The sequence below is a fragment of the Leiobunum rupestre genome, chromosome 9 (assembly GCF_980474605.1).
Source record: "Leiobunum rupestre chromosome 9, qqLeiRupe1.1.hap1, whole genome shotgun sequence".
Taxonomy (NCBI): domain Eukaryota; kingdom Metazoa; phylum Arthropoda; class Arachnida; order Opiliones; family Sclerosomatidae; genus Leiobunum; species Leiobunum rupestre.
The window spans coordinates 8,628,380-8,640,448 of record NC_143392.1 but is presented as its reverse complement, the minus strand read 5'-3'; the positions used below and the strand labels follow the sequence as shown (position 1 = coordinate 8,640,448).

General features: G+C 41.6%; 1 protein-coding gene across 1 annotated transcript in view; it reads right to left on the bottom strand.

Annotated features, from left to right (window-relative positions):
• Positions 1-4,434: 4,434 nt before the first annotated feature.
• The window catches only part of ush (Zinc finger protein ush), a 98,646-nt gene continuing 91,011 nt past the window's right edge, over positions 4,435-12,069 (bottom strand). Inside the window, exons 5-7 of the mRNA XM_090158824.1 lie at positions 8,036-8,137; positions 7,837-7,971; positions 4,435-7,769 (exon numbers count right to left, since the gene is read on the bottom strand). Of these exons, the coding sequence (XP_090014950.1) occupies positions 4,957-7,769; positions 7,837-7,971; positions 8,036-8,137 (3,050 nt within the window). The 3' untranslated portion in view covers positions 4,435-4,956. The remainder of the gene's footprint in view (positions 7,770-7,836; positions 7,972-8,035; positions 8,138-12,069) is intronic.

Genomic DNA, 12,069 nt, shown 5'->3' with positions numbered 1-12,069 from the left:
TCAATTCGCTGAACGATGCTATCAATGAAAGTCGGCAGTGTCAGGAATTTATCCGCAAGATAGAATAGAGGCTATTAGAGGGTGACAATCCAGTAGTGCATGTACGATTTTTAAAAACCTTGACGGCAGCGACGGATGGAGGCCGATGTTTCGGAGGCCACGTGCCGGAAGTGCGTAAACGCTTCGTTACAAAACCGCCAATCAGAAAGCTCTTAGAATTCGAATGTAATGTTCGGAGTTTTAAATTATCTTTGACTTTAGTACGTTAGTATGTTAAAATTCCAATAATTTTGAGACCCACGTGGAAACCACACCTTGACTACATAGTCAAGAGGGGCAAAATGTTATTTTGGAGAACTAGAAGTGCAGTTAGCTTAAGCCCCAGGGCTGTGTACTGGCTGTACACCATGATCATCAGACCTATCCTGTCTTATGCAGCTGTGGTCTGGTGGCCAAGGGTTACTTTAAGGACTGTGCAGTTTGATCTGCGCACTCTGCAAAGGCTGGCTTGTGTCGGCATTACAGGAGCCATGAGAACAGCCCCAAGCGCTTCTCTGGAAATACTCCTGAATATGCTTCCTCTCCACCTTTTTATTGAGGAAGCTGCCCTTTTAGGTGCCTATAGGCTTAACCAAAATGGCTGGTGGAAGGCTAATAATTGGGAGCATAGCCACACCAAGCTCTTCCGAGATATGTCCAATCAGATGCCGATTTTAACAATGGGCTCTGATCTGATGGTTACTAAACTCCACTTTAGTAAACCTTTTGAGGTCAACTTCCTTAGCCGTGCGGAGTGGAGTCACTTGACCCTCGGTACCAGAGGAGTGATCGTCTGGTTCACTGATGGGTCTAAGACACACTATGGCACTGGTGCGGGGATGTATTGCCTTACTAATAATTTTGGCTTTTATGAAAGCCTAGGGATACACACTAGTGTATTCCAGGCTGAAATTTTTGCCATTTGCTCCTGTGTTGCTCACTGTTTACATCAGGGGTATCATGGGAAGGTTATCCAGATTTATTCAGATAGCCAGGCTGCTCTTAGAGCTCTCAGCCAGTATAGTATTCTTTCTAAACTGGTTTTTAGCTGCTTAGATCTCCTCTGCACTCTTGGGTTGCGCAATAAAGTTCAACTTTGTTGGGTACCTGGGCATAAGGGGCATCTTGGGAACGAAAGGGCCGACGCCTTGGCCAAGGAAGGTGCGAGAGCTGGGTTCATTGGTCCAGAACCTGCTCTCCCCATCTCCCGAGGACTTGTACGCGGCTTAATCTCCAAGTTTATGTCGGATCGTCAACTCAGACAATGGTCTGAAATTGAGGGTCAAAGGCAGGCCAAAGAGTTCACTCTTGGCCCATCTAGGGAGAGAGCTAGAGAATTACTTTCGCTCTCTAGGTCCAGTATTAGGATTGTTACTGGCCTACTTACAGGCCACTGCCATCTTAACAGACATTTAACGCTTATTGGGGTCAGTGATGACCCGATTTTCAGATCTTGTCTAGCTGAGGAGGAAACCGCCTCACATGTACTCTGTAACTGCGATTACTATGCAGCCCAGAGGTTTGAGCATTTGGGTATGCATCGGTTGGAGACGTATGACGTCTCTAATATCACGGCCGGGCAGATTTTAAGCTTTATGTCGGCAATAGGACTTATTTAAGTCACCCAGTTTGGAGATGCACAATGGACCTTAGGTCGAAGTGTTTGGCTTGCCACCCCACTCAATAATAATAATAATAATAATAATAATAATAATAATAAGCTCTTAGAATTCGAATGTAATGTTCGGAGATTTAAATTATCTTTGACTTTAGTACGTTAGTATGTTAAAATTCCAATAATTTTGAGACCCACGTGTTCAATGTTATCAAAATATGGTTGTTACCTATTTCAATTTAAAAGTGAAAGAATTCCGCGAAAAAATAAATTGAAACGTTATCTATCGAAATTGGTTGGTTTTAAAAAATATACAGAAATAGATGGCGCCATGTTTTTTTATAGCGAAAATTCAAAAAGTTCGTTTCCGTAGTCTTCAAAAGAACACCCAGAATATATCTAGCGACCACACTGAACCTCTCACTATTTTCCATGACGGCTGAAAGAGAACATAGTGAACATTTTCTCATTGAATTGGAAATAGTACCGCTAGAATTACAGAGGCGGGTTCGGGAGTCGTTGTTTCGCGAAACAAATCCTGAAATTTTGAGTCGGCGCACTCAGACGTCAACTCTCTCATTATACGGTGGCGCCATCTATCACTTTCAAAGTGAGCTTATATCAATTAGAAGTTTCATTTAAAGCAAGGAAAACCTCTGCGTATTGTTCCATACCAGAGTGACTGAGAAAAATCATATCACCTCGGGCAAGAATCGAACCTACGACCTTTGGGTTACCGTCCCAACGCCACTACAATTGGACTACCGAGGCCACGAATAATCAGGCCTCTGACATCCAATTTAAGAATGACTCGATCTCTTATTAATTCCTGCGTAATAATAAAAATACATTCTCAATGAGCTTATATCAGTTTCAAATTCCCACTGACGCAAAAAATGTAGAGTATATAGTTCTCGCCACTAACAGCGGATGGCGCCACCGACAAATAAGTTCTCGATTTTGAAATATTTGTTTCGAGGAAGGCATATTTAAACTGTAATTCTAGCGGTACTATTCCCAATTTAATGAAATTTCTATCGCCAAAAGTAGCACAGCATAATGGGTGCTATTACCACGAAATGTTTTCTCTATGGTGAGGTCACCATACCTCTGAAATGGCACTGTCCCATAGTACCAGTAGAAAATTAACCGAAGTTATTGAAACAGCGCTCAGAATCGGAGGGCCTTTTCCTTATGAAAATTATGAGAAAATCGAGTCAAATAAAAGCTAATTTCCATCCCCGTCTTTTGACGTGATAAATTGCACTTGGGAATTGTGGGTATAGATATTTCAATGTATAAAAAATGGTTTCATATAAGAAAAACGTTTGGTTTTTCGGTCTAGGAGAGTGCAAAATTTCCAATTCGAGGTCAAAATGCAACTTTATAAGGAAAACGCCCCCAACATGGGGATTATAGCAGTCTGACACTTCGGTTCATTTACTTCTGTTAGTACTAGTATAGAGTTATATTTTTGGTAAACCAGGGTACTCGACGACAAAATGCTTGTTTAGACAACGTTCTCAGCCCTACGAAAGGCGCGTTTTAGTATTGTTCAAAAACTTATTTTGTGCGTTTTGTACCATGTTTAACAAAACTTTAGAATATAAAAGTGATTGGACAAAATTACAGTAATGGTAAAAAAGCCTTTAGGACTTACTATTGTATCGTCTTGTATCCTGCTAAAAAATAGAAACACGCGAATACTAGTTGTTGCTTGAAGAGCTCCGGAAGCAGTGTTGAAATATCCTAGAATAGTGTTGTTAATTTTCCGGAAAAATGAAATGCGGAAAATTTTCCAGAAAATTTTCCGCATATCGGAAGAATAAAAAATTTAAACATAAATTACTTTTTAAGTATTTTTAAGTTTTTTAACTTTTTATCGATATAAAATGTCTAATATCAGTAAACATACTACAAAACATTAATAATATAAATTTTTAATCAATTTAAACTAGTCTAGAGGTTTAGTTTTACTTTTAGATTCGAAAAAATGAGGCGAAAATGCCGCTTTATTTAAATTTGCAAACAATATAATAGACTAATCATGGAATGAAAACTTTTTTTTATTTTTTTCGGAAAAATACGGAAAATTTTTCGACTTACAACACTATCCTAGAATATAATATCTGCCATCACGAGGTACGGAAAAGGAGGAGCTAATGGATTTTCACCGAGTCTTTTCAAATGTCACAATGGCCCTTTAGGACTCGCTTGAATTTGAGATGTCTATATGATTTTGTTGGTTTGGTCAAGAATGTTTTGATTTATGCATTGGGAAAATAGCTACATGAGTAAATAAGAAAAATTAAGTCATACAGTGGTAAATTGTAGTTTTATTTTACACGATGTTGTCAAATACAGTGGATTTGGTAGCTTCAGTTAAGCTAGTAAACTGAAAATGTTAATGCTCAGAAGACTAGTTTTATCATATTGCGAGGGATATTTCAAATGCGCCCCAAATATTATAGTTGTATATTTTTGTCAAATGCAAAAGTTACCGAGATAAATTTACTGGTACTAGCGTGATATTACAATAAATGCAGCCAAGATTGGCTTAAGAGCTTTAAGATGTTAATCAGAAAACATTTTCTTATCATAGAAATTTAAAATGCTTTAAAAGTAACAAAAATTCGAGTCAATTTATCAAATTAAATTTTTATTTAAACGTTGAGAACCTAGCAATCGCTGGTGGCTTAAACCGGTTATTATACCAATCAGTGGCGGTGACAGGTGGTAGGCAAGGAATATGCTAAGGCTCCTTAATCCTACCCACAAAAAATTTATTACAAGGAGTGTAGAAATTAAAATTTTGAGAAACACCTTCAAAAGGGTCCAAATAATATAAAAAGGGGGCTCCATTTAATTCGCCTACCTGACCACCACTGTAAGCAAATGTTTTAAGTGAAATCAGTGGCGTAGCCCGAAATTCATCAAGGGGGATGTCGAAGTATGTGAATGTTAAGAGGAGGGGGTCGAGAAGGGTGTGGGAATTTAGTACAGTCAAAGGTAGGCCCAAGAGGGGGTCTAGACCCGAAACCCCCCCTTGTCTACGCCACTGAACGAAAGGAAGTACCAGTATTTTTATCCCGTATACAACTCTTCGAATCACTCGGATCTCGAAATATGGCTTTCGTAAAAACTATCACATACGCGAACATTATTAAGTTTTATAAACAACAATTTGTTATATATTTTTTTATATAATAAATGCCTGGGGAATGAAGGATTTGAACTTCAACGGGATATTTTGCCTTACGCTACAAGGTTGTCCGAAGAGAAATTGGTCGTCGACACGGTTATCACACTGTCGTCGTTTCTTGGGTCATGACCGAATCGTTCATCTGAGGGCTACAATAGAATTTCTTATGCGCTATAAAATTAGACAAGTGTTTGAACGAAATGTCGCACATTTTGCAATATTTGGAGCCGTTTTTCTTGGTGCCCATGCCCGTCGAGCCGGTTTCGCGGGGTGACTCCGGCCTTTGAGGAGAAGGGGACGTTCGGGAGCTGGACGAACCTTCTTCCTTTTTGACTACGCGCGGCGACTCTCGGCCCTCTGAGCGCGAAGAATGGCAACTGCTACCCTGGTCCATGTCCATTTTTTCGTCGGTATGGATCCCTCGGGAATCGTTCGAGTGGTCGGAGTCGGTGCCGTTCGAAGCGAGCGGCGAAGACGTCTCTTTCTTGACCGAAGTGACCGCTGCGGAATCGGACAACGTCGGGGCTGGTGGAATGTTGGGTGATAGTTTGTTCAGCATCAAGCCGCTAGGGGACGCGATGACGCCGGGGGTGCCTCCGGGAAGGCTGGGTAAGCCCATAATCTCGCGATGCACCAGTTTGATATGTCTCACAACGTTGCCTTTATAAGAGCTAGTGTAACCGCAATACTGACACCAATGTTGGGCGTCTGGGGCTGACGCCCCCGTGGTGGATACTCCGTCCGGTAGATTAGGAGGGTCGTCCGGATTCGGGGTAGTTGAGCCTGGACTTTTAGAGTCGTTTTCCATCTCCGGCGGGGACTCCGCGTTGGACCTCTTTCGCGTTTTACCCAACGCCGATCCGTCCTCGCCGACGCAGACGATGTAATTCTCTTCGGGGGTGTTAGAGCCGCTGTCCAAGTGGATTCTGATGTGCGTCCGCATACCCCTTAACGTGTGACCTTTGTAACCGCATATGGTACACCGGAAAGCTTTGACGCCCGTATGAGTGACTAAGTGGCGTTGCGCGGCGCTCAGGGTCGGGCAGTAGACGTCGCAGTAGGGACACTTGCGTTGGGAATGCGAGCCGCACGGATGGCATCTCAGGGTCTCTTCGGTCGGGAAGTAATTTTTACATTTCCCGCAGCGGTGCGCCGTTTCGGGGCCCCTGTGAGAACCGTGAGGTGGGATGGGAATGATAGGACCGGCTTGCGGCCCCAACAAAGCCCTTTTGGGGCAATAGTAAGTTTGGTGAGCCCTCAAATTGTCCAGACTAGTAAATTTAATGCCGCACGCCAGGCAATAGAATTGGTAGATGGCTTGCTGACTGATGACGCCGGCAGAGTTGGTCGGGATCTGCGGCGAAATGGCCGCACCGGGTGACGGACACTTGACCGATTTAGGAGAATGTCCGGGTGAGTTCGAGTCGAGCGAACGGGCGGGCGATGTCGCCGAATTGGACTCTCTTCTCTTCATAGCCCGGCTGTGCTCTCTGGTCGAGGCGCTGCCGTTCTTGGTAGAAGCGGGTGACGGCGAAGCGCTGCCATTCTCAGGTGACGAAGTCGAGGACCTTTTATTACGATTTTGTCTCGACGCGCAGTACATCCTTTTATGAACTAGATAGTTATCGTGTTTGTAGAAGACAATGTTGCATTCTTTGCAGCGGCTGGTTCCTTGCTTCACCAGAACGCTGGGGTTAGTTTGTTCCACTAGATTTGGAATCACCGGCCTGGAATCGGTTCTCAACGCGGTCGGCATTCCCAGGGCGGTGTTGGGCAGGACCACCGCCACTTTGCTCAACGCTTGAGCGAGATCCATCTGACTAGGAGAATGATTGGTCCGCTCTCTCGCGTCCATCTGTTCTCGACTGGCGTCCATGGGGTCGCGACTGGCGTCCTCGCCAACTTGGTCGTCCTCGTCCCCTTTCTTCTTCACGCTCAAGTCTAAGGGCTTATCCACCGACGTCGAACTTTCTCCTAACTTCACGTCCGTTTCCGATTTGGGGGTCAAAGGCCTGACCTTGGGAGTAGCTATACCTAACGTTTCCGTTCTGTTGGCGACCGCGTTTGTGATGGGTGGCTGGTTTGGTACCACCGCGAACGCTGGTACGGGTGACAGCGACAGGACATCGTCTGACGCGGAGCCGTTGGGCAGAACTATGCTTCCAGCCGACGGAGTGATGCCGCGACCGGGAAGATACGAACATGGTACCAGTATTAAAGGACTGGTTGAAATGGCGGCGTAGAAAGGATGTCCGAAAACCAAGCCCGTTTTGGGGTCGATACCAGCAGCCCCGGGAATCGGAGTCGAGTTGGGTGACGGCGGTTGCTGCAACACCTGCGGCATCGCTAAGTTTTTCTCGGCCCGGAGTCTATTGGCGACGGTGTTTTGGTTGGGCGAGACCCCCTCGTAGATATTAGGTTGCTGACTGGTGCCCGGTATGGTGGGCGAAATGGGGGGGATCGGGGTGGTCGTTTTGTGAACGTGCCTGGTATTGCAATAGTAAACTTTGTGAACTTGGTAGGTTTTTTGAGACGAAAATTGTATCTCGCAGTTGCTGCAGTATCTATGAGAGGCCGAGTCCTTGGAAGATGGGGGGCTCGATCGGTCGGGCGAAATCGGGGCGTTCAACGCCTGCGCGTTGCCTTCCACGCCGTGCGTACGTATATGACGAGTCAGGCCACCTTTTCGGTCCGTGACGTAATCGCAGAAGTTACATACGTATGTTTTCCCCGCACGCATTGACTTGGTTTCTGACGCGTTGGAGACGTCGCTGATGGTCAGGTCTTCCCCCGACTGTTGCCTTTGATTGTTGGGCCCGGACCTGTCGTCCGTTTCTGGATGCACCACCGTAGCCACCCTTCTCGTTCGTGGCGTATAGTGATTTCTAGATTTGGGTCTTCCTTGCGTGTTATCTGTACCGATAGGATGGTAATTAGGGGCGTTACTCTTTTGGCGTTTTGGCTGGGAAAACGGACTTACCGGAGTCATTATTACTGCCGTCCTCATTTTTGTTCTTGAGGTTGATGGTTCGGTGGGCGCAGTAGAAAGACTGGTGCGCTTGCAGCGTTCGCAGAGAGCTGAATGTGATGCTGCACGGGATGCAATTGAAACCCGCTAATTTATAAAAAGTTAAATAGTTAATTTTCAGTTCTTGTTCAGGCGAAGGTAAGATGGTTACCTTTAATTTTTGGTTCGTTTTGGTCACTAGATACTGAGGAAACTGATGATGGTCGAGGCGACGTTTGTTGACCCGACAGAAAAGGAACGTATACGAAATTACCTGAAATTAAAGAAATACTTTTCAAATTTCAATTGTAAAGTAATTAAATTATGGTAAATCTGAATTTAAACCAAAAGTAAAATTGTATCATCAATATAAATGTGAAACTTGTGGAGGTTATCGATAATTGTAAGTGTAGGGAGCTGTTGGCTCGCGTGGCTTGCCGCCACCCTCCTACGCATTGTAACCCGGCCACCTGTTTAAAGGCATTATAAGTCGCTAGATGACTTGGGCCTAAGGTGGTGCCAAGGGTATTAGCCTAGCTGATTATTATTATTATTATTATTATTATTATTATTATTAGTGTAAAATGGTTCCTTAAAAAGTGAATGATCCAATTAGCGGCAGTGATCGTAAAAAATTCCTGTGGGGGCCTTGGTCATTATTTTCACTTCAAATTTTTATATACTTAAAACTTAAGTAAGAAAATGTTCATCTTTAAATATTTAAAATTATATTTCCTAAAAAAAAGTGTTATTTCTAATACCTCATCGAGTCATACGTCAATGAATTCATATATAACAAAATTTCAGAAATATATAATATCATGGAGGAGATTAAGGCTAGATTATTAAGCCTTGCCACATGTATTTCGAAGGTATTTAGGCTATCTAGATATTTGGGTGAAACAGGGTACACGACGACGATATTTTGTGTTTGGACGAATCTATCGAAATTATTTGTATGCTTATTTCATCTTAATGTTACCCGCATCTTGATTATCAAAATAACTTCTGTAAAAAGACTGAATTCGGACAGTGATATTATAAATTTTTCCCTATTTATCCCTGTGGGGGCCTAGGCCCGGAGTAACCGCCACTGTGATCAATTGACCTTTATTACATTAAATTTCCTTATATGGAAAAGTTTATCGATGAACACCCAAATAACTTTCCAATAATTAAAATTGAACATTAACCCGTAGAAAATAATAATAAAGAATCATCACAATCATAAAAAGAGCCCAAGATTAGCAAGGCCGTTCATTTATTAATAGGTATCTTTAAGAAACGTAAAATAACGGGGGGTGCGGATCAATTTTGGAGGTTAGAGGAACCGAGGGGGGAGGCTCAAAAAAAGTTCCCAAGATAAAAGGAACTCATCTTCCGGTCTTCTTCTTTGTATAGTATCTCCAGAAAAAAATATACTCTTCTTAGAAGCGAGATTAAAAAGCAAAACAAAAGGAAAGAACTGTGTTACTTAATTAACTTTTGCCAAGATGGGGAACCCAAAAAAATTAATCTCGCAACCCTAAAAAACTAACCCTGGTTTTTTGCGTCAACTCCTATCCTCTTCGAAGCGGCCAAATGGTACATTTTCTTGGCGATATTTTTTCGCGTCCCCTCCCTGGCTACGCGACAATGTTTTCTACATGAGGATTCTAACAATGGAATTAGTTGCTTAGAAGAGTCGAGCTGGCCAGAGATAGTAAAGCCCCTTACACTAATTACGGAAATTTCTTTCAATTACAACTGTGACTCGGTCAACTAAAATTATCACCGAGGGAAGAGCGCGTTTCAAAGAGACTAGCAGGTTTTCCCGCCCAGATAAAAAAAATAGACGCGTTTTGTGTTAAGCCTCGGCTGCTAATTTTTCTGTCTTTATCCAACCATTGCACGCACTCCGTATTTTTTGTGCTCTAGCGGTTGGAAATGAGAAAGAACTCGAATAAATAACTCGAGAGATAGTGAGTGTAGGAGAATTGCGTCCTGCTAAAAGCGGGATCGTACAACAATGGTTAAACTGCAGGTGGGAGATTTGTCTGTGATCTATTCGAGCTCGGTGGAAAATAAGACTATACAAATTTCCATTCAGATTAAGGCACTTTTAAATAAATACAAAATTTCTACTCGGTTTTAATCGTATTGAATTGATAAGAAATAAATTAAACCCAATATTAATTGTGGTGCAATCAGATTTTCAAAACCAACGTTATTTGGGTCATTTTTTGCAATTTATAAATTTTTGTTATTACTAAATTAGCCTTTTCAGTACGGGTCAAAGCTAAGAAGCTTATTAACTACTTGAGTTTCGTCTGCTTAGCAGACGATTTGCCATTTTTAAAGCACAGTGTCGGGCTAGCAGACGATAATCCAGCAGCTAATAAATATTCGCGATCGAAACGAGTCAAAATATAAGCAAACGATGCAAAAATTATATTAAAATGCAAGTATCATTATTTATGAAGTCAAATTTACGAATAACGATGAGGAAAAACTAAAAGCGTCTGCTTAAGCCACTACCTACCTAGCTTTCAATGGCGAACTAAAGGGGGCGTAGCGATAGTTTTCGGTCACGAATACTATTCGACTTCGAATTATTTTTTAATTAACAAGAGGTAAAATATAATTCTTCTGCCTTAAATTCAACTTTAAATAGAAATTCTATGAAGAAATATCTGATAAAAAGTTTAATCCATATCAAGAATTCCACGAAAGCAGTGGCGTAGCCAGGGGGGCACAGGGGGCACATGCCCCCCCCCCCCGAAACGTATGGTCGTACATACGAATATTTTTATTTTTTTACTTTTTTTTCAATGGTGTGCCCCCCCCCGAAACAAAATTTTGGCTACGTTACTGCACGAAAGATGGGGAAATATTTTTACATATTATGACTCAGTACATCATACGGTCTAAAGTTTGCAAGAGCATATCCGAATATGTTTCATTTAATTTTACGTGATTCATATTTTCTATAACAAATCGTATAGTTAGTTCATCGAGAATTTTCTTATTTATAAGTTTTTCCTTAAAATATTTTTCTTATACCGGTATCGGACAATATCCACTTCGTTTAAGCCGATGTTGGTCGATACCGATATTTGAAAAAAAGGCCGATATATCGATGCATCCCTAGTATTTTTTACAATGATTTTAACTTTTTTAAATACGTTTAATTTAAATTTCGGCGTAGATCAACAAATTTTAGTAAATGGAATTAAAATTAGGGGCAGTGTTCTTGAAATTGTTTATAATAGATGACACTTGAGCGTTTTTGAGAAATACCCTATTCTGAACATCGTCTGTGTTAATATATCTAAGAAACTGAAATTTTCCATATTCTGTTCTTATATTATGATGTACTAACAAAGTCATAATATGTAAAAATATTTCGTGTAATTTATTGGGCTGATTTGATTATTTAAGTTATTACACATAACTGCAACTGGTCAAATTTGTTTCGTGTTATATCGTTACATGCTAAATTAATTTCAAGTAAGTTCATTTTATCACGCTCTAAATCGATAAATCAATTTTTAGGCGTAACAAATTTAAATAAAACTAAAAATTTAAATTTTCTTGAAAATGTTGTCTTATACTACGTAACGAGGATTCCTCCCCCATCCCGCCCTTTAGCTCCATCGTTCTCCACTAGTTGGCGCTTTTATCGCGGATATAGATCTAAAAGCAGCAGGAAATTAAAATCCTTTTTTGTTTTAACACAGACACACCGAGATGTGTTGGTGGCCTCCAAAAGGTGTTGTTAACACAAACCCTATTTCAAACTCAGTCTCGCGATTCTCCCAGATTGTCCAAACTGATAAAGTTCCCCTCGTTTTCTCTTTTGGCTTTAGATTGTTTTACAGGGCCAAACTTCCATCTTAAAACATGTTCCCGAGAGAGGGAGCTTTTGTAGCCCTCCTACTAAAGGTGTATTCGAGCCCTTCCCCTTATCTATTAATTAGTGGATCTCCCTTTCTTCCACGAGCCAATCGAAAACACCGCGCGCGACAACTAATCGGAAATATTTCATTTCCAAAACTACTACCCCAGCGTGATAAAACCAGTCTGCCCGGGCTACATTCCGATTGTTTTCGAAGAGCACCGATAGATGGCGGTATTGGTCAATGATAAAATTTTATATATTCAATTAAATTTAGCCCTTACGAGATAGGGTACGAGTTTTCCCCATTTTTGACCCTATCTCTTAAC